General features: G+C 40.1%; 1 protein-coding gene across 2 annotated transcripts in view; it reads left to right on the top strand.

Annotated features, from left to right (window-relative positions):
* Positions 1-15,387, top strand: part of jph1b (junctophilin 1b) — a 41,450-nt gene extending 26,063 nt beyond the window's left edge. Inside the window, exons 4-7 of one of the 2 annotated variants that reach the window (XM_030075054.1) lie at positions 839-1,120; positions 2,644-3,083; positions 3,665-3,761; positions 14,948-15,387. In XM_030075054.1, the coding sequence (XP_029930914.1) occupies positions 839-1,120; positions 2,644-3,083; positions 3,665-3,745 (803 nt within the window). In that variant the 3' untranslated portion in view covers positions 3,746-3,761; positions 14,948-15,387. Of the gene's footprint in view, positions 1-838; positions 1,121-2,643; positions 3,084-3,664; positions 3,762-7,005; positions 7,423-14,947 lie in introns of those variants that run through there. The other variant, XM_030075053.1, reaches the window with a different exon arrangement.
* Positions 15,388-21,761: the final 6,374 nt, after the last annotated feature.

Here is a 21,761-nt window from a genome sequence, read left to right as displayed (position 1 = left end):
AAGAAAATGGCAAAATTCGATCGACTGTGCATCTGTAGGGCTACAACCAGTTTTTTCCACAACAGGGGCTGACTACAACTGACCATTTCTTCTCTTACTGTCACTGTTAGTTATCAATGGCTGTCCCCTTAGTTTACTGAAGCATGAGACCTGTGGAAAATATAATGATTCTGAAATGTTTCTGTGGTACCGATCATGTCCCTGGTCATGCCAGATGGCAGCAATAATACCTGTTGCACTGTTTAAAGAGAGTAATGTGACGTCGTCATGTGCCAATTCAGTTGACACTGTCCAGCCCTAGTGGCTCCAAAAGCAGGCAATTCCACAATTGCAATAGCCTATTCAGTATCTTACAATAATAGTTTTTAACGAAGAAAAAGAGAAAAATGTAATTTACACCGAGCATGACACCCCCACATTGGATAAAAACTTAAGTAAAATGGATGAAAATGTTAATAAATTTCATTCTATAATGACGTGATGTCCCTCAGCCTTCATGGAAATCCATTCCAGCTGAACCACCTTCCAGTGTGTTTGGCAAAGTACCACAATATCTCAACACCTTTTGTTTTGTTTTTCAACCCAGGCTGTATTAAAATGTTGATTCCCATGCCCACTGTTGTCATCATGGCTCCCACTTCTGGTCCTACTATTTTTTGGTTGTAGCTGGAAACCAGCTTTTCAGGTTCAAAACCAAGTTATTCTTGGTTGAAAGCTACACAAGATAACTAATTCCTTGTCACTCAAAAAGGCCTATGAGAGACCCAAACAAATGTAAAACATATTTTTTGATCCCTTCAGAACCAGTCAAAAAGTCTGCACCTCCCTATTATTCCAGGCCCTGACTACATAAGGCAAAAATACAACGAGCCGGTTGAGGTGAAGGAGGTTCCCGAGGAGGAGAAGAAGGAGAAGTCACCATCAGGGAGCCCTCATTTCTATCGTAAGGGCACAACACCGAACCATTCTCCATCCGTGAGCCCAGGTCCCAGCCCTCCTCCCTCACCCCCTGCTGTTAAGAAGGGCTTTTTCAGCAGTAAGACCTCTACTGTCGCCGTTGCTGCCCCAAAGCCTACTGGGAAAGAGAGCAAAACTCCCACTGCTGAGAGTTTGACTGCAGGTAAGGCACAAATCACAAATCTTTACAGACTGTTTCTACTCACAGAAATCAATCAGACGTGATCAGACACAATCTTCATCCTTTAAAAGGTGTATCTTTTTGACAATGTTTTGTTAACCAACTGCAGTACCAACCAATTCTTTATTCTAACTCTGGCATGTCAATGCTGAAACCTGCTAACTGGACATAAACACACTGCACCACATTTACAATACCTGTAGTGCTTATTTGGATGCTTCTATCCAGGATTTCAGTTGAACTTCTTGTATCTCAGGCCAATACGGCTACTAACTTTACAAGTTACCAGCCATTATGAATTTCCACCAGTCAAAATGGTTTTAGGTAGACCTGTTGTTAAACATGGGTTTGTCACAATTTGTGATTGAAATGCTGCCTGACTAACAAATTGGAAAGTAAGGTACATGTATGATTAACACTTTACTGTCATCAACAGCAGCTACATTTGTAACAGCACATAACAAAATAAGACATTGTTGGGGCTGCTTGGTGTATGTGTCTGTGTGTGTGTCTGTGTATGTGTCTGCCTGTGCATGTGTGTGCCTGTGACTTGTCTGCCTTTTGTAAGGAGTAGGTATCTCCAACCGCAGCAAGATTTTAATAAATATTGTAATAGCTTAGAATATTTGTAATCTGTATCCTCTACCACTTTATACCCTAAGGAATGATGTGGCTTCACTGCCTGTAACAAATGCTTTGAAATTTATAGCTTGTATAGGGTTTGATTAATCAAGTTGACAAACCAAGTTGGTTGGTAATTTCACAACATTACCTGCCAGAATTCATTTTTAACTCGCATTTGGAAGGCAAGCCCCTGATAAAATTAACAAAAATTTCCTGAAAAAAGAAGAATAAAAGAAATCCCAAGAAAACTACATTTATTACTAAAATAATATACTTATGCATATATGATTAGTGGCGCTGGATCAGTGTCAGATGTCTGGTGTTTAAATGTTGGTGCCTTTCACAAGAAATCCAGTAAAGCTGAAATGAAAACTAAGCCTTCTGTCTGTAAGGCAGGTAAGTAAGAAACATGCTAGGACTTAACCTTTTTGTCTTTCCATAAAACTAAATTAGATAAAAATCCAGTGAAAAAGGAAATGAAAATTGTAACCATATTATCTTATGAAAATGTTGCCCAGCCTATTCCCCTTGGTTCCTTTATCTTTTCGACAGAGCGGTGGCTTCTCGGTGTTTTTCATATCGGCCATCCTGTATATCAAAATTACAACACTCATTGTTGAAAAATTCTGAATACTGTCTCCAATAGTGACCAGGGACTGATAATTGATCGATCACCAGTCCATACTTTACATTGAAATGGAACGTTCAACATTGTTTAGTTGTATTGTTTTATACAGTATAAAGGATTATATCATCCGTATCTGTGTAAATAGGAATGCCATATTTAAGCTTATTATCTTCAAGGGGAATTTTCTAATCTCCCATTTCCCCTGTACTCTTTGCCTTCTTGCTCTGCCCTGCTCTATTCCTCCGTACTGTAGGTATAACAAAGGCAGCATCAAAGCTCTCTCTCAAACAGGAAGTGAGACAACAGGAGGCTCCTCCAGCTCCCAAACCAGCTGTTGCTAAGACAACCAGCAATAACCCTAGCAACGGGCAAATCCACTCCCAGTACCATGGCTATTACGTCAAGGCCGATGTCAAGATGCCACCACCGGATGAACCGATTGGCGTGGAGGACGACCTTCACCCATCAAGCCTGGCACGCTTGCCGCCACCCGTAAAACAGTATCAGGCACCTACACCAAAAGCCCTTCCAGCACCCACTCCTTCACCAGCCACTCCGAAAGACAGCACCAAAGCTCCAGAGTCCGCCAAAACAGACAGGCCAAAGAGACAGGAATCAATGAAACCAAAGAGCCTCGCAGAAACTAAGAAAGCCAGTATAGAAATCACTACAGATATTATGGAAGAGGAGTCAGTGAGTATCATCTCGCTTGTTTGATGTTGCCTAAGTGTTCATTTGAAAGTGATTGCACAGATCAGCAGTGCCACATTGTCAGTGGCAAGCTTTTGTTCTTGTGTTTTTACATTTTTAGTGGTACAGCAGCAACAGGTGGCAGCTGTTCAGGTCCGTGTAGTGCAGGTATAACTTTATCCACACAAAATCACAGGCTGTTCCTACAGGTCTGATGGTCCCAGTGGAGAGACAAAGCAGCAACACTGTTGGGAACATGTGACCTCTGAGCTCGCTACACACTGTGGATGAATATCTTTCATATCGGGAAGCACAATTTTGTGTGCCCTCAGCTTCTAGATAAAAGCAAAATACTCATCTTTTACACATTTCTACCATCCACTACCATTTGAAAACGCACTAGCACAGATAAATCCTGCCAAACTTCTCATTGCTAAATGGTACATTGATCAAAGAGCTTTTTGTCATTTAACTGGTGCTTATTTTTCTTGGAAATAGTATCTTATTTTTGTTGAACATTTTCTCTACTACAGAGAACCCATAACTTTGGAGACATAACAGCAACTGTTCTCCTTCTTTCACAGGGCCCAAACGCTATCTTGGTGGCTCTTGTCATGCTGTTGAATGTTGGTCTGGCAATCATTTTTGTCCATTTCCTCACCTGACCAAATCTCAACTCAGGTAAGAACCAACAAAATCTCAGAAGAGTTTTTGTTTTTATTGTTATTTACTTTTTTAATTTATTATTTTATATATATATATATATATATATATATTATTAAGTACTGTAAACTGCCATTATTAGCTATGATGTGATGTGGCTCGCTAATTTTTCAAACTGGAATTCTACCATATAAATCAAACTGAAGTAATGACTTTAAACAATCCAGGGACCATACTTGCCAACCTTTGGAGTTCAGATGTTTTTGTTTGTTTGTTTGTTTGTTTGTTTGTTTGTTTTGTAAAGTAATTTTTATTTTTTTATTTTAATAGAACCTGTGAAAATTGTGTATTATTTTGCCATATAGGTCCTGCATAATATCATAATGAGGAAGGCAGGAATGCATCTCATACATGCCTGCAAGTGTGCCTGCCAGTTCGTCCTTACTCTATGACCAGCCTTTACACTAATTTTCATTTTATCGCATGAATCCACGCGGAAGTTACATGCATTTTTTTTAGGAAGACCTGCTTACTGCCACACCCCCTTTGGCCAGTCGGTATGAAAAGCTAATCAGTTCTTCCTTGCACCATGGCCAACCTTACCACAGAGTTTCATGCAAATCCATGTATACGTTTCAGAGATCGTGCTACCAAACAAACAAACAGGCAAACAGAATGGGGCAAAAACATAAGCCCTGCCCTGCTCCATTGGCTCAGGTAATTAGGTTACAATATTACCACATGATGCATGTATGAAACACTGCTAAACAACTTTTTTTTTTCTACTAATTCTCACTGCTAGCTATCTGTAGCTTACTAAGACCCTAAATATAGATATAGATAGATACAGATATATAGATACTGTATATAGTTATCTATTGTGCCAAATAGAATCATATGTGTATTGCTCATCAGTTTAGTACTTGTGGTGTGTTAGCAAATCTAGTAATACTTTTACATGATCTGTGCACCATGAGTGGTATTGTCTTCATGAATGGTGTGGTTCCCTCCTGTTAAATCAGTTTGTTGTCGTTACTTCCTGATTCACACTGTTATAAAATAAAAGGCTTGAAGGAACAAAGGCTGTCCAGCTGTTCTAGAGTCAGCGCAGCTTGCCACAACATGCTCAACTGGCAGGCACATGACACAACAGGCTCTGGGAGTTTATCAACCTTTTTTGTTTTGTTTTTTTTGTTTTTTTGTTTGTTTGTTTGCTTACTCGTGACTGGGGTTTGGCCTTTGTTTGTTCATGTCAAGAATGTCATCAGCCACGATTGGAAGCCCAGCTTTTATCTGGATACCAGCTTTTATTTGAGGAAATATGGTAGTACATAAGCAGATTTTGAAATATTCCAGAAACTCAGGAGGTATAAGGCCTGGCAGAATAGTGGAAGAGAACTAAAATCTGAAGGGCTGGCAAGTATGGTTTCAAGATGTAAAGAAAACCAGACAAATGTATTAAAACTGAAAATGTAATACAAAACAAACCCTCATTGTGAAGCTAGAGTTGTTTATTATAGTGAATGAATTATAATGAGCTAGATGATGCCAAAGTGTATTATTTTTTCTAATAAACTTGTACTAATGAATGTGCTAAGACCTGCTATCCAATTCCCAAAATAAGGCAAACTTTTATGAATCAGTCATATTAACTAAATGCTTATCAATATGTGTGCATTTTTTCTCGTTATTTTTATTCTAATTTTCATATTTTATTCCTTTTGGTGAATTTGTTGATAATGAGTAATGACGTATGTATGCTGACAAGAGACACATTGATAAATATTCTCTCTAGCTATGCATAAATATAAAAAATGTTATGTAGTCCATAAATCTGGAGGATGACTTGCAGTCAGATCAGTGCACAGAAAACAGTCAGTATCTGTACAAATGAGCAACTCTTCTGTGAAACTTCAAAAAATTACAAAAATTACAAAATGTGTTTCTGTGTATGCATGGAAAAGCAGACTACATGAGAGAGCCATGCTATTCACCAATTCAGTTACAAATTTAGAGGGAAAGCTGTTGACTACATTCGGTTAAATAAAAAAAATTAAAATAAAAAAAAAAGTCTATGCTATGTCATGGTCATACATATGTTTAAATAAGTTATGTTCCAATGTTATTTTGCCTACATAATCTTTATTTGTATATAAGGCCATGACCAAAACTCCACATTTTAATGTCCAGAGAGGTACACAGTCAATTTTTAGATTCAAAGAATGTATTTTTGAGGTTTTACACCCAACTGAGCCATATTTTTCATTTGCAGGTAGTCTAGTTTTAAAGACAGAAACAGACTCATACACCAACAGAATCACAGTTGGTCCCCCACCATCTCCACCACTTCCACCACCACCCCGAAATAAAGGAAAATAGAGCAGATCCAGAAAAAATTCCCTCCATGATATATGTTGTGTAGGACAGTAGTGGTGCTCTCTTCCTCTCATTGTTACTGAGTGCTGGATACTGGCTGGATGCTCCAAATGCTAACTGTTAGCTTCCTGCCACTGAGCTGGACTTCCCCTCAGCTAACATTCTCAAAAATAACTGCATTAATCCACTCAAGGAAGGTTTAACATCACTTTACAGGTGGCATTTGGAGCATCCAGCCAGTATCCAGCACTCAGTAACAATCGGAGGAGGATAGCACCACTACTACATATCAGCTAGGGGGGAAGGGAAATAACATAAAATTACCGTATTTCCCCAATTAATCGCCCGCAAATAGCCGCCGGGTTCTTATAAACGCCTGGAGTCTGCACCCATTTTGTGTATTAAACGCCCACCCGAATAACCGCCGGGGTGATTATTTGCATTATATTGAGGTAAACCCAAAATAAGGCTATTCACCTTATTTTTGCAGAAGTAAACAGTTAGCCGCACAATAACTGTGCGGCACTTCCGTTTTCTGTCAAAATAAGAGAGCTAGCTAACGTTAGAAAAAAAGGGTCTACCGTAATCTTAAATGGACCGACTGTAAATATGTTGGACAGTAACTGTCATCACAATAATGGCCTGGTGCAGGTCTGTGCAAAAATAAATAAAGGCCTGCAGCGAATAGCCGCCTGGTTCTTTTAAACGCCTGGGGTCCAAGGTGATTTTGTGTATTAAACGCCCGGGTGATTAATTGGTGAAATACGGTATTCAAACTGGATGGGCTGTCCCCTTAATAAGTGAGCAGCATCTTCACAAACACAAATGTCATTCAGCAGAGTAACGGCGTTCGCCACCTAACCTCCTAACTGTTCTGACCCTGCAGTGGACTCATCCAAACTAGCTGCCCGAGCTGCTAATTCTCCGTCAGCCAGCGGGGCCTTTAAAAATGGCGCCAGTCAGAAGGGCAGACACAGGCAAAAAGGAGGACTGAAAATAGATGAGTGAAGGAAGAGGAGGAGAAGAAGTGGAGGAAAAAAAACAGATGGGGAGGGAGGGGAGCAGGGGGCCAAGGGAGAAAGATGAGACCTCCACCACAACCCCTCCCTCCCCGAACGGACTGACTGACTGACTTTGGTGCCTGAGGCCAGCCTGATTGGACTGGCGATGATTTGTGACTCCACTCAAGAGCGCTGTGAAAGCTGAAGCAAGCAGTCTCCAGCTGGGAATGGGGCAAGCCAAAAAAAAAAAAAAAGAAAAAAAAGAAAGAAAGAAGAAGAAAAGAAAAGGAAAAAGAAAGAAACTTAAATATGCTGATTCAAGCAGCAACCAGTCAACAATATAGCTCCTCCAAATGCCCTTCAGCCCTGTAGATACTCTGTCATGGGGAGAGGCAAGAGGGCAGGAGACAAGTGTGTGTGTGTGTGTGTGTGTGTGTGTATCTGCGTGTGTGGGGGGGCTGGATGGCATCTATATTGTCTATAAAAGCAAGAGGATGTGCTTGTCTGTGTCTGTAGTTCTGTTTCCGTCCAACTGTCAGGCTGATTTTACTGAAAATTTGAAATGTAGAGAAGTCATTTGGTTGGCAGATTCTTCAAGATGCCATTGATTATTACTGGGAAAGTTATTTAGTGTCAGCTAATGTTGCTCATATTGAAATGATGATGAAACCATGATTGAAACTTGTACTTGCTGGAGACAGGTATGACAATCCTGGAGGATGTGGCGGTCAGATGTTTAACAGAAATGAATTTCAGATCATCCAAGACCACTACTGAACCGTAGTTCAGTTGAGTGGACTGACACTGAATGTATGGTATATTTAACTAATGTGTTTCTCTATCCATGACCCAGTTTACTGCTTTCTCAACATTTTATATTCGAGTAAAAACTTAATAATAATAATAATAATAATAATAATAATAATACATTTTATTTGTAATGCACTTTACATTTCAAACGAATCTCAAAGTGCAAACTTCTCCACAATATGAAAAATACAAAATGCTGGTTTTTGCTCTTACTGCTCAACTTTTTTAATGTGATACATCAGAATTCACATAAAAATATTTGGATGAAAGCTTGAGCCCAGCTTGAGCATACATGTGCATATGTTTCTCTGTATTTACACTTGTATTTGTGTGTGTGTGTGTGTGTGTCTGTGTGTGTGGGGGGGGCGGGTGGTGGACTGGGTATGTTCGGAGATGCACTTTGAGCTGATGGAAGCCAACAGCTGCCTTACTATTTTTCAGAGTGACGTGGTGGTGGGGGAGCGGGGCCGGGGCAGGAATGTGAGGCGGTCGGCTGGCTCTCTCTGTGCTGGGCCCTGGGAGAGCGCCTCTATTTCTATCAGCCTTTCTATCGATCTGTTGATCCATATCTGCTTTTACCTGTCTCTGGGGGTCTCCGCTCTTGTTGGGTGCAGTTTTATACAACACCAGTTGCAGGTTAGACAATCAATATCAGAAGAGGTTTATGCCAAAATGACAATATAAAGTTACTTGACTATCATTGCCCAACATTTGGAAATTGGAGATGACTGCGTCCTCAACTGGCTTCATAGTTTGGAAAGAAAAAGGCATAACATTGTTGCTGAGGGCAACATTATTCCATAGTCAGTTTATTTCTTACTCGCAATCACCTTTTTAAGAGTAGGTGTCAAGGTTTTCAAAGTGCCCATGTGTCATTTTGGAAACTTTTTTTGTTTTTAATGAATGAATGAAGATTTGTTTTTGACACCATTGCTGCTTGCATCCGCCATCATGAATACAGAGTACTAAACTGTAAACTGTCATGCTCTGCCCTGCATTTTGTTATCTTAGGTTTCCCCCCCACCCCCTTTTGTGCAGTGTATGCACCAGCAGCCATTTCCTATTCAGTATAATTAGAAGCTGTAGTTGTTTTGTAGTTAGTTCATGTCTTCTGTTTACAGTCATTTGTATAAGCTCCTAGAGCAGCAATGCTAGCTGGTGTAAACTGTTAAACCATGATATGGAGTATTATACCACCTTAACCCTTTCACTGTTGGCTTTTCTGGGATGATTACTTTGTGTATTTTGTATTTGAATGCATACAGGCATGTTTTGATTAGTATACAAACAGGAAATCCCAAATTATATCTTAACCAAGACCTCAGTATTTATAGGGAATACTGTGATAATGTAGTCAGTGAAAGTACTGCAATAGAGATACACACTGCCCATCCAAGAATAATACTAATTCTCTCTTGTTGTTGCTACTTTTTAATGAAAACAACAAAATGAGGGGGTAACAAAATGTAAAAATGTGTGGATTGGAATAGAACATATTGCTTTGTCTGGTTTGTTTTGGTCGTTTTTGATAGTTTTGGTTGTCCACCTAGCGCTCTGTTCTCCTGGAGTTCCTTTGTGCTGCTACCACTGAACTTAATTTCCTTTGGCACAGCAAAAAGTTCTGCCACATCATTTCAAAAATGTTGTCATGGAGCATTTTCAAACCTATAGTCTGATTGCTTTACTCCAAATCAGTTTGCTCCTTGGAGCATTTTTGCGCTCTTGGGTTCACCATGCAAAATTTACATTGAACCATAACTTATCAACAAAAGCCATGAGGGGACTGCAGTGGGAAACAACTGTCTTTCAGGAGAACCCGTCTCACAGAGGGTTTGAGCCAGCATGCATATGGCTCCCTGTAGCTGGCTGGGATCACACACGGGTCCCACTCTCACTCCAAATCAAGCTGTCTCATTGAGGCTTTGAAAACATATATAGAAACATCCCTTTCAACAGGGTCTCAGATGAATTAGTCTGTCCAACCCCAAGTGACATTTCTGTTCTCATGCCCAAATGAAGCAAACTAAGGGGGGAAACATGGGTCAGATATCTGCTCTTAACCAAATAGCTGTGAAAACAACTACAGGCCAGCCTTACTTCATTCCCAGTGTGGACAGCTTGAGACTAATGAAGCTGTAATGTTCAGTAAAACCACTTCTGGAATGCCCAATGACGCTGTGGCAGTGTATCACCGCTGGGTGAAAGCTCTGTACTTTCAGAGTTTTGGAAAGGTTGTGTAAAAGCCTTTTTACCCCATGAGCAATTGACAGTTTTTAAACAATGTGTAAGCATGGCAACCCTCTGTTCCCCAAATTACAAGGCTTTCACATGACAGCACATGCCAACATGTCAGGTTCCACAGTCTACTTCTTCACACCAAAGCTTGTCTCCATGACAACATTATCAAACGTACCATGGCAACCATCTCAAGTAGCTACACTCGCCAAATGAGCATTCAGTGTTGACTGGAGAGGGATGTGAAGTCTGGCCCTTAAGGCTCTCTGCTTGATACTGCACAATGACAGAGATGCTGCCACTGTCATGAAATGTGCAACTCTACAACTGGAAATGACACTGATAAAGCACAGTCTTTACCTTCAATACTTACATACCTTGGCGCAAATTATATTCTGAGTAAGCAGTACAGTACAGTAATTGCTGTAACATTTTTAGCAGAATATGCAACATATAGTACGAGCTCGTAGAGAACATGCAGTGACAACACACAGCGTTGAGCTTTGGTTGTGCTCTGCTTGGACTTGATGTGTGCATGTAGTTTTGCTGAGGGGAGGCTGCTCATTTGATGTCCTTGTACCAGTCACAATCAGTCAGTCACAAAGTAGAGCTCTGAACAGATGTCAAATAGTGATTTGACCCAGATTCTGCTCCTTCTAATTGCAACGTACCCTTCACACAAAAACAGCACATTTCACCTGCGCCATTCTGCTTTGTATATTTTGCATTATGCTGATAATTGAAGCTCTGGTAAATTGCCTGTGAATTAATGCTATGTCAAGGAAGCACTACTTATTGACATATACTTTGCAGTTTTTGTTATGTTAGAGCCTTTGTTACACAAAGTTATTATCATGCAGCGTAAAGAATTACACAATACAGCTAGTGAGCTACTGCCAAGAACTTCAAGAGCCATACCTGTGATTTTTAATATCTGGTCCAGTGATGGGGCTTTCCAGTGACTGTTGGCTGTTCAGCACCTCCATGTGAACTGCAACCACTGCAACCAACATGGACGCCCACAAGAGGGAGAAACATAGAGAACACATAGAGAAACAAACATAACGGGAGTCAATGGCCATAGCCGACACTGGCTACTAAAGTTAGCTAGCCTAGCTACAGCTGGTCATCCTAACTGCTAGAGCTAGATCCATTCATCAGCTGAGAAGAATACACAGCTATGAATCTGGAGCATCATAAATTAAAGACTACCAAAAAGGCTACGTTGAAGCTGAACATGTTTTCAAATGAAAATCCAAAATTTAATCCAAAATTACCGTTGACAGTGATTCCAACTTGGAATTCCGACTTAACTGGTGTTCTTCTGCACTTCTCCATGTAGGAAGTTTATCCCAGTTTGAAGTTCAGTGGAAAGCTCCAGAAGGTCCAGCTCTACTGTCTAGCAGGATTTTTTTTTTTTTTTTTAACCATTTCCTCCCTTTCAGCTGCTCTAACCTCCCTTTACTGTGACTGCTAATTTCAGGCACAAACACACAGCCTGATCGTGTAGAATATATCCTATTTATTTACTTATGTATCCATTTATTTATTTATTTATTTATTTGTGTCAATATCAAAGTTGCATATTGCAACTTTAACCAAAACAAAAATTGATTGTGCTTGTAAAGTTTGCTAACTGCGAGTCTTTTGATTATTTTGTACAGTCGGTCCGTTATGTAATGTCACTTTTTTGTCACTATTTAAAGCGCATGATCCCACATGAGACTGGTGTTTTAATAGAACATGAATACATGATAATTGTTCTGTGTAACAAAGGCCTAGTGGTGATTTTTCCATCATTGTCAAAGATAAGCCAACACCTCTATCTATGATGTTATTTGGATTTTTTTTTTCTGTATCCATGGACCTTTACAGTCAAGTGTCTTCATTGCAGTTTTAAAAATTGGTATGGTATTGGTTATGAACTGCAAAGAACTGTTTATTTTGAGAATGAATGTGGAATTTTATTCTGTAGCATAATGTTCATTTGGGGTTTTGGGGGTTTTAGAGTTTGTCACATATTTTACAGGTTAGAGTGAGTTTGTGCATGGGTTGGATGATGTTGCTGTCGCCTTGTTCTGCTGTATTTGATATCCACTTTTGAAATCTTTCATTTGGCTAGATGAAATTTAAACACCCCGACACCAGGCAGGCAAAGTCCTTACCTGTCAGTGGCAGTTTCACTACATCATGTATGACTGTCAAGGCAATTAGTAAAATTGAAAAACAAATTACCCTAAAATTATCTGAAAATTAGCAACTAAACATATCACAAGAGATCTATATTTATAATGATTAAAATCAAATATTGTAAATCAAAACTACAATACTGATTATTAAAAAAGACTCAATTTTTGAGACTTTTTTGAGACAGATTACAGTGTCACTACAATGATTTCAGATTCCAGATAGTTAAAACAGCAGCTGGTTTCTGAATGGTGGATTTAAAGGAAGGATTTGGCCTTCCCTGAGCATCCATGTATGTTGAATATACTCAGACATTTGGATGAATGTTTTTAGGAATATGTGAAGACTTACTGAAGCTTACTTCTGAGGAAAGAAGGAGAAAGGCATTGTCTTAAATATGTGTCAACCCTTCCTGCTGAGTTTAACAGAATTTAATCTTTCACGTGTTGCCATTTGGGTTCCTGGTTTAGCATGCAGATATTGGCTGGTTTCATGAGTTTCAGTTTTCGTTTGGATGAAACATTAAACTCTATATTGTATAGAGACTGTATTCAGTCACAGTAGTTATGAATGAACTGTTGACAGTTTGAAATGGAGTTTAAGGAAAATGCCCATGTGTGAGATTTTTTGTTATTATTTCTGTCATTTGTCCTCAGCCACAAGGTTTGTTCAGAACTTGCAGCATAGCATCCCGTGTGCTGTTTACAGGGTCCTGCTGACGCTTCATCAAAAGCCACACACACACCGTCTTCTATCATTCTATCATCAGGACATAGGGAGATAGCTTCTTTTTTTCTTCTTAGCATGAGCGTTGGAATCTGTATGTTTAGCAAAAAAAGAAAAAAAAAAAAAGACTTACAAGCTGTAAAGTGTTTATCATAAATGCAGTTTATATCAAAGGCACTGAGGTGGTTTTCATGTGTCAAAAACCCTGGAAATTGAAGGACAAGTTTTCAACTTATGGAAAAAAAAATGAAATCTGACAAAAATGTCTTGGAAATAGTCATGGTGGAGGGTGGAGGGGGAAGGGGGGCGGGGGGGTGATATTACATTTTTCAAAACAGGTGAACTATCCCTTCTAGATAAGGAGGAACTACTCATCTATTTTCTTAAGGCTGGAATGGGCCAACAAGTGAGACATAGAACCCTTTTTTTTTTCTTTGGGCTAATACTGGAAGTCAGGCCAGCTGGGAGCTGAGAGACAGGTGTGGTCCGCAGGCTGGCAGGCAGGCAGACCTGGGCTGCACCACTCACTGCACTCCTTCAATCGGCTCACATTGTTAGAGTGGAGGACGGGTGGGGTTGTTCATGTATCAATATGATTTGAAGTCATATTTATATGGGTCAATCAAGAAGAAATTTTTGTTTCGCGACAAGCCAGTTTCTGTCAAAGAATCCAGTTTGTGTTCAGAGAGCTTGAAGCCTAACTAAATGATTTATGCAAAATAACAACCTTGTAACCAAATCACCAAAGGTGATTATCCATTATCTCAGTATTATTTTAAAATTAGATTTGAGCAATTCTTTCTGAGCATATGTTCACCGGTCATAGTCATGACAGAAAATTTTCATCAGCAGATGAAACAAAGATGTTAGTACACACAGAAAAAAATAATGGTTCTTGAAAAGACTGTGTTTCCATGGAGAACAGTCAGCTACTGAAGAATCACTATATTTAGTGGATACTTCTTCATTTGAGAAAAATAATCTAGAAAAGAACCAGCTGAACTACTGACCCATTTGGCTCTATTTTAAATTTTCATTTTTCTTTGGAGAATTTTTTTTTTTAGTTCCAATCCTTTAGTTCCTCTACTTTAAGAAATGACAACTGATATGGTTCTTTATAGAGCCATGTTCTGAAAGGGGTTTTTTGTTGTTGTTGTTTTGTTTTGTTTTTGCAGAACCAGAAAAGGTTCCATTATGGCTCTAAAGATGCACTTTTGGTTCCAGTTTGCACCTTTATTTTTCTCTGTGTACTGGACCTAAAAGTCCCATATTCCTCCACTACAACTTGCAATGGAGCAGAGGACAGACGTGGTGCCCAGGTCTGATCTTAGAAAGGAAACGCTGAGATGTTTTGAAAGAAAGAGATCAAAATAACAGAATGTAATGAGAGAAGAGGACGATGAACAGAAGGATGAGGGGAGAGGCATGGGGATACTCTTTCTATACAAGTACTGACATGTTGAGGTGATATGAGAGGAACTGTGGGGAAAGGTTTTAAGGTTCTTGCCTGGTTTTGCAGGCTGAGAGATGATCAGCAGAAATGGGCAAACCACAAAATTTGAATGGAGTAGAATACACATTGTAGTGTTTGCTGTGGTCATACAAATGGCTGCCACTCGGTCTCCATTTTGATGAAGTGGCCATGAAATCTGAAATACAGATAATGTGTTGTGGGCACAAAGACTGTGGGGCACAAATTGGACGCGCTGTGTGAGCTAAGGGGTTAGGGAAGGAAACAGCTTTGCTTAACTTAACAGCCTTACTTTTTCTGTGCTGTTTCAATATCAAACTCCATGTTTCTGGTCATGCTTCCTGCAAGTCATCTTTTCATCATTGGGGAAACATATTTCTCTTGCTGTTTTTATGCAGAGATGCCGTGGCTGCCTCAGCGTAGGACCAGGTTCAAGTTGTGAGACAAGTGTTGGCTTCTCTTGTTACTGCAAATCAAAGTGGAGGCCTTAATCTAAGCCCAAGCAACCTGCTCCCATTTTTGATTATTCTTGTGAAAACTGTATTTGTACAGCTATGAGGCTATTTTCTACTGTTGATACTTAATATGCCATGTTTTTGCCCCCGGAATGACAAGGTGTTGTGACTGATGCTGAGAAAACACTGACAATCGTTTTTGCTCTCTGTGTAGGATTTCTATGTCATTGCACATTGTGTACACTTTTTAAGGCCTTTTCACAGAGCAAGTCTTTGAATAGCCTATTTTTCTAAACATGTTCACCAAACTGTATTTTGGAAAGTTGGCTTGTTTGCTAAATGTAACTTTACCTTTTTTTGGAGCAGTTGTTTCCATGGAGATCAATAAAAAAAAAGTGGGTTTACATTTTATTCATCTATATTTGTGTGTCTTCTGTCATGTGCCTAAGGAGTTTCTCAGTGCTTTGTATTTTGAAGACGCTCACTTCACTGCATCAACAAAAAGCACTGGTTAAATTCTGTTGCCAAGCTAAAATGTTCTTTTCAACTCAAAACATGGAATCATTTGCGATGGAAACCACTTTAGATTATAGTCTTACAGCTGCAGTTGAGTGTGTTGTTCCGTGAACCAATGGCAGAGAGAAAAAGAGGGGAATTCCCTGTTGCTTAAGTTGATCTGCCCCACAGCAGCAGGCATACGATTCCATTAGAGATGCTCTAAGTCTGAAGTGTGAAAGTTGGCTCTGGCCTCCGGGATAGCTGTGGTTATCCTTTGACCAAAATAGTACCAATGGCCGACAGCTGCAGGCCTGCCTGGAGACTGCAGCGCAGCACTGACGTTTGGGCGAGGGCTTCAGCACAGAGAGATCACCCAAAATGATTCTGATGAAGGAGCTTCATTGTTTGAAGGAGGCCAGGCCGATGTTTTCTTACTCCCCTGCCCTGTTTTAAAGCACTGTACTGACTTTGACCATACTCAACATGTGAGCAGAGGACAGAGCGTTTTCACAGCAGCCATTTTGACATGAAAAAGCAGGGGAAACACAGGTGTTACTAAAGACACTAGTGAAGGCCCCGGTCCATTTGGGTTTCACTGAGCCAGGGTCCTGGCATTGTGCTTTCTGGTTCATTGGAAAGCCTCTTCTTCACTTAAATTGAATGGAACCGCAATGTCATCTAACTGTAAATGGAGAAATCTCTGTCTGTATGTGTGTTTGTGGTTCAATTTCTGGAGCCATACATCCAATCGACTTCAAACTTGCCAGGACCAGCATCAAATATTATGTTCAGCAGTTGCAAAAATGTGTTTTATAAAGCTGTTCTGAATGTGATATTGACGGACCACGACAGTCTACAGCACGCACACACTGCAGTTGCTATTTGAGCAGAGAAGCAAACTCCGGCACATGTCGAGTGTGGATGCTGGACCTGGACTGGCTTCAGACAGAAATGTAGACGTTATGTTTGGGTTTGGGTCGGGTTCAGTCATGTTGGTGTTATTTTAATGAAAAATGATGGGCCTTCCGCCTGTTGTGGGCAACCTCCTGTTACAGTGCTGGAGTTTACATGACGACGCTGAAGGCAACATGCGGGCTATTTCAGGCAGTACATGTAACCTTGCGATGGAGGACGAGCAAAATCTGGCTCAGCTCGGGTTTGGACACAAAAAAGAATGCCTGGCGGATTCGGGTCGGGGTCGGTTACTATGCTTCCGTCTCGGGTCGGGTTCGGACAAAAATATGCAGCTTGTTCTTCACTCCAGTATGCTATATGTTTATGAGTGGTGCTGCTATGATAAGGAGGTGGTGGTGATTTCCTGTTGTTATATTGTTGCAGAAGACAGACACACATACAGATAGAGATTTCTGGGCACTCTGGGCTAAAGCCCTTGAAAGTCCCCAGCGCACAGCTACATCCAGGGGCCACATGCATTAAACTCTGTGTACAACGACTAAAACTTTGTACACACAAAGCCAAAAGTATGCATGTGTGTGCAGGTGTTATGTTAGAGGCATGGTTCAGAACAGACTTGATAGGTAAGCAGAGTGTGTGCTGTAATCTAGTTTTAGGATTTGTGTGAGAATTTGATCATGTTTAAGGTCATATTTATGCAGAAACAAACAATTCTAAAGGGCTAGCAAACAGTCAGCCTCCGGCTTTTGTTTTCAATGTCCTGTACACACTTTGTAACGCACCGGGTGGGGGTGGGGGGGTTATATTTGATTTAAAGGGCTATTTGGTAATCAACAAAGAAACATAAAGTAGTTGACACATAAACTTTGATAACAATTTTAGTTTAAACTGCAGGGGTCAAATTGACCTCAAACATAAAAGATGTTCAAGAACGTGAACATAACAGGAGGGTTAAGTGAAAGTCTGTGAGAGTGAAAGTGAAGGTGATTGGCTTTCCCGACTATTTTATTTAATTTTCCCAAAATATGTTGTGGCTCTTGTGCCAAACGACATGTTTGTCCCAGCATGAAGATGCTTTGAACCCCTGCTGCAGCCTAAGGCTGATGTTATGCTATTTTTTTTTTTTTTTTTGCCATAAATTCATATGGACTTCAGATGGATTCAGTCAGATGGACTCACACTGCTAATGTTTTATTTGTTATATATATATATATATATATATATTTTTTTTTTTTTTAATGCTTTTCTCAAAATATGTTTGATTCTTAACTGGTGCTCATTGCAATATTATGCCATATGATAATGACTAACTTCAGGGCACACACACACACACACACACGCACACACACACACACACACACACACACAGTGCATTCAGAAAGTTTTCAGACCCCCTTCACTTTCTTCACTTTTGTTATATTGCAGCCTGATGCTACAATCTTTTAAATTCATGTTTACTCTCATAAATCTACACTGAGTACCCCATAATGACAAAGTGAAAACAGAATTTTAGAAATTTCTGTAAATTTCTTAAAAAGAAAAAAATGAAAAATCAAATTAACGTAAGTATTCAGACCCTTTACTCAGTGCTTAGTTGAAGCCCCTTTGGCAGCAATTACAGCCTCAAGTCTTTTTGGGTATGACACAACAAGCTGTTAACACCTGGACTGGGGGATTTTCTTCCATTCTTCTTTGCACATCCTCTGGAGCTCGGTCAGGTTGGATGGGGACCGTCGTTGGACAGCCATTTTCATATTGTATGTATATACATATTGCTATATACCTGATTTCTAACAAGAAAAAATCATCTTCATTGGCCAAAGTAGTGGTGATTTTTGAATATCTTTTAAGAAATAAAGGGATTTGATTGAGCTTCCAGAGGGTTATAGGTCAACTCCATGAAGCTGCCATTAGCTGACATTTTGTGTTAGTATTCAATACCTCAAATACCTCAACAGACTTCAAAATCCTTGGTGGACCATTGGTTCTGGTGCTGCTTTAATGTGAGATAATGCCCATAAAAAATCAGCTTTGTGCCCCAAACAGAGGATGTGTGCAGAGGCTCTACTGCCTCCTGAAAACTGCTTTGCCAGGTCACTTCACTTCCCTTTGCATCGCTTCCTCTGCTGACCAGTTAGTGTCCCCTGGCAGGACTGGACAACTTGCAACTTTGCTTAGTGAAAAGCAAATCAAATGTAAACGTGTGTGGTATCCCACGTCAGAGAAGTGATGACCTGTGAAATAGGAGAGTGTGTGTGCATCGGGAGATGTTTGAGGTTTGACACTGTCTCTCGTTCGCATGCCGATGGTAGCCTGAAACCGAGGCCGTTTGACCTTGGCGATTCTCACACTGAAATACCTCCCAAACTGTATAGCATGGACTAAGTTTACCCTAATCCTCCCCTGACGTGACAGACTGACCGGCAGAGTGAAGCTTATGGGAGAGGAGGCTGGAGGCTGGAGACGTCCTATCTCCGATGTCAGTGTCTGACATGTCTCCCAAACAATGTTAGGGGTAACATGTTATACATCACACTGTAATGCATTACTTTTAGCAGTAATTAAGTTACATGAAAAATTACCAACATCATTTTGATAAAATTTTAATAATATAATTTTAATAATATTATCAGAGGTACTAAAACACCGAGATGGCCTCCTTCACCTGCACAGACACCTCTTTGGATCGCATGTTGAGGTTCTGATAAACAGCTACCAAATGCAAATGCAAACCCTTGGACTGAACTCCAGCACTTTTACTTTCTTCATTTGTCATGGAATAACGAGGGAAAAGGCCACACCTGGCCATGAAACTGCTTTTCAGGCAAGTGTCCAATGACTTCTGAGCCTCTGAAAATGGGGTGACCATGTATAAAAGTGGCTATAATTCCTACACAGTTAATGCCATATTTTTGCTCATGCCCTTAACCCTTGAATGACCCTTCAAAAACGTTACATCCATGACCCTTCAAGTGGACAAAAAATGTCCATTTCTAGAAAGTGACCACCAAAAGGTCACAGGGGGTGATTTTTGGCAAGAGGGGGTAATTTTGGGTTAAATTTGAAAATCCCAACTTTCAGCATGAAAATCCATTATTTGACCCTGTAATGCATTTTTATCACATCCATGACCCTTCGTGGACAAAAATGTCCACCTGTCATTTATCCAATTTTTATTGTTGCTATTTGTACTTATTATCCTCAAAATCTTTGAGGTGACTCATATGGAGTTACACTAAGTCACTTTTGACATGGATTTCAAGATTTTAACCCCTTCCAGGCCATTTTGAACACCTGAAAGAGGTGTACCATAGAAATAAAATCAAAATGAGAGTTCAACATGAGAAAAATATTATATTTGATTTACAACAATAAACACAGTAAATCTTGAACAATAACAGTACAGTACATAGTACAATTTATTTCTAAGGTACACCTCTTTCACCCCTTTTAGTGTTTTTGCCCTCTATAGAAACAGCACCCAGAGGTGTTCAAAATGGCCTGGAAAGGGTTAAAATCTTGAAATCTTTGTCCACGAAGGGTCATGGATAGGTTAAAAATGTATTACAGGGTCAAAAAATGGATTTTTGTGCTGAAAGTTGAGATTTTGAAATTTCACCCAGAATGACACCCCCTCACCAAAAATCAACTCTGGTGAGGATGGTGATTGTCTGTGAGGGATTTTTGAATTTTGAAAATGGACAAAAATGTCCAGGGGTCATACGAGGGTTAAATGAAAGCTGAAAGTCTGCACTTCAGTCACGTCTTGATTACTCCGTTTCAAATCCACTGTGGTGGTGTGCAAGGGCAAAATTATGAATATTGTATCACTTTCCAAATACTTATGAACCTGACTGTACGGCCTACAGGAGCGTCTCTAATTTGATCCCAGGGATCTCTTCCTGAGTAAGCTAGCAAGTGAGCTAGCCTGCTGGCCACTGAAAACGTTGCGTCCCAAACCCGACAGCAAAGCACAATATAAAAGACAACCGCGTGACAGTTGCTCTTATTCCTTTGGTCTGTTGCTGTTTTCATTCAGAGTTGTCACGGTTTGGTTTGTCACTGGATCTGCTTCTGGATGTTTTGTTTGGGTTGGGGTCGTGTCGGCACCGAGGTGAACCCTTTCTGTAATTTCACAACGTCAAGAACTGTTTGAGGAAGCACACAGCTTTAGCTTTCACTGGACACCGACGCTAGAGACATTATAGACTGACCAGACGTTCGAGCCAGCCAAAGGGTAAGCTAAGTTACCATATAAATTCCGCAGACAGTAAATTTGCAAAGTCGCCCCCCTCTGGAATAATTAGGAGCTGCAATAATTTCATCAGCTACTATCAGAGGGCCCCAAGACTTCTGTGCTTCTGTTAGTGAAAGTAACACAAAGGTAGTGCAACTGTGCGTTCAGACTACAGTGCACATTTGGCCACATACAGTACAGGCCAAAAGTTTGGACACACCTTCTCATTCAATGTGTTTTCTTTATTTTCATGACTATTTACATTGTAGATTCTCACTGAAGGAATCAAAACTATGAATGAACACATGTGGAGTTATGTACTTAACAAAAAAAGGTGAAATAACTGAAAACATGTTTTATATTCTAGTTTCTTCAAAATAGCCACCCTTTGCTCTGATTACTGCTTTGCACACTCTTGGCATTCTCTCCATGAGCTTCAAGAGGTAGTCACCTGAAATGGTTTTCACTTCACAGGTGTGCCTTATCAGGGTTAATTAGTGGAATTTCTTGCTTTATCAATGGGGTTGGGACCATCAGTTGTGTTGTGCAGAAGTCAGGTTACTACACAGCCGACAGCCCTATTGGACAACTGTTAAAATTCATATTATGGCAAGAACCAATCAGCTGACTAAAGAAAAACGAGTGGCCATCATTACTTTAAGAAATGAAGGTCAGTCAGTCCGGAAAATTGCAAAAACTTTAAATGTGTCCCCAAGTGGAGTCACAAAAACCATCAAGCGCTACAACGAAGTATATATTTGTCCGACTCCAACCCGTCCGACCTGTATACCACCTGGAATACATGTTGCCTTCAGTGTCGTCATGTAAACTCCAGCACTGTACAGGAAGGTCCCCAGACTAGACAGTAGGTTCATCATTTTTATTTTTTCTACACTAGAGTGTGACAGAAATAATGCCAATGTGACCGAATCCAAACATAATTTCTAATTTTTAGTCCAAACCTGGCCCAACCTGTTGGATCCCAACAGGTCCCAACAGGCTCAGGCTCACCTACCCACATGCTGGTTCGGCAAGGTGTTGTGTTGTGAACTTGTGTGAGTACGGCTGAGAATTTTGCTCGAGTTGAATAAATTTCAACTCGTGTGA

The sequence above is a fragment of the Myripristis murdjan genome, chromosome 17 (genome assembly GCF_902150065.1).
Source record: "Myripristis murdjan chromosome 17, fMyrMur1.1, whole genome shotgun sequence".
Taxonomy (NCBI): Eukaryota; Metazoa; Chordata; class Actinopteri; order Holocentriformes; family Holocentridae; genus Myripristis; species Myripristis murdjan.
This window is presented reverse-complemented; position numbering and strand designations above follow the sequence as displayed.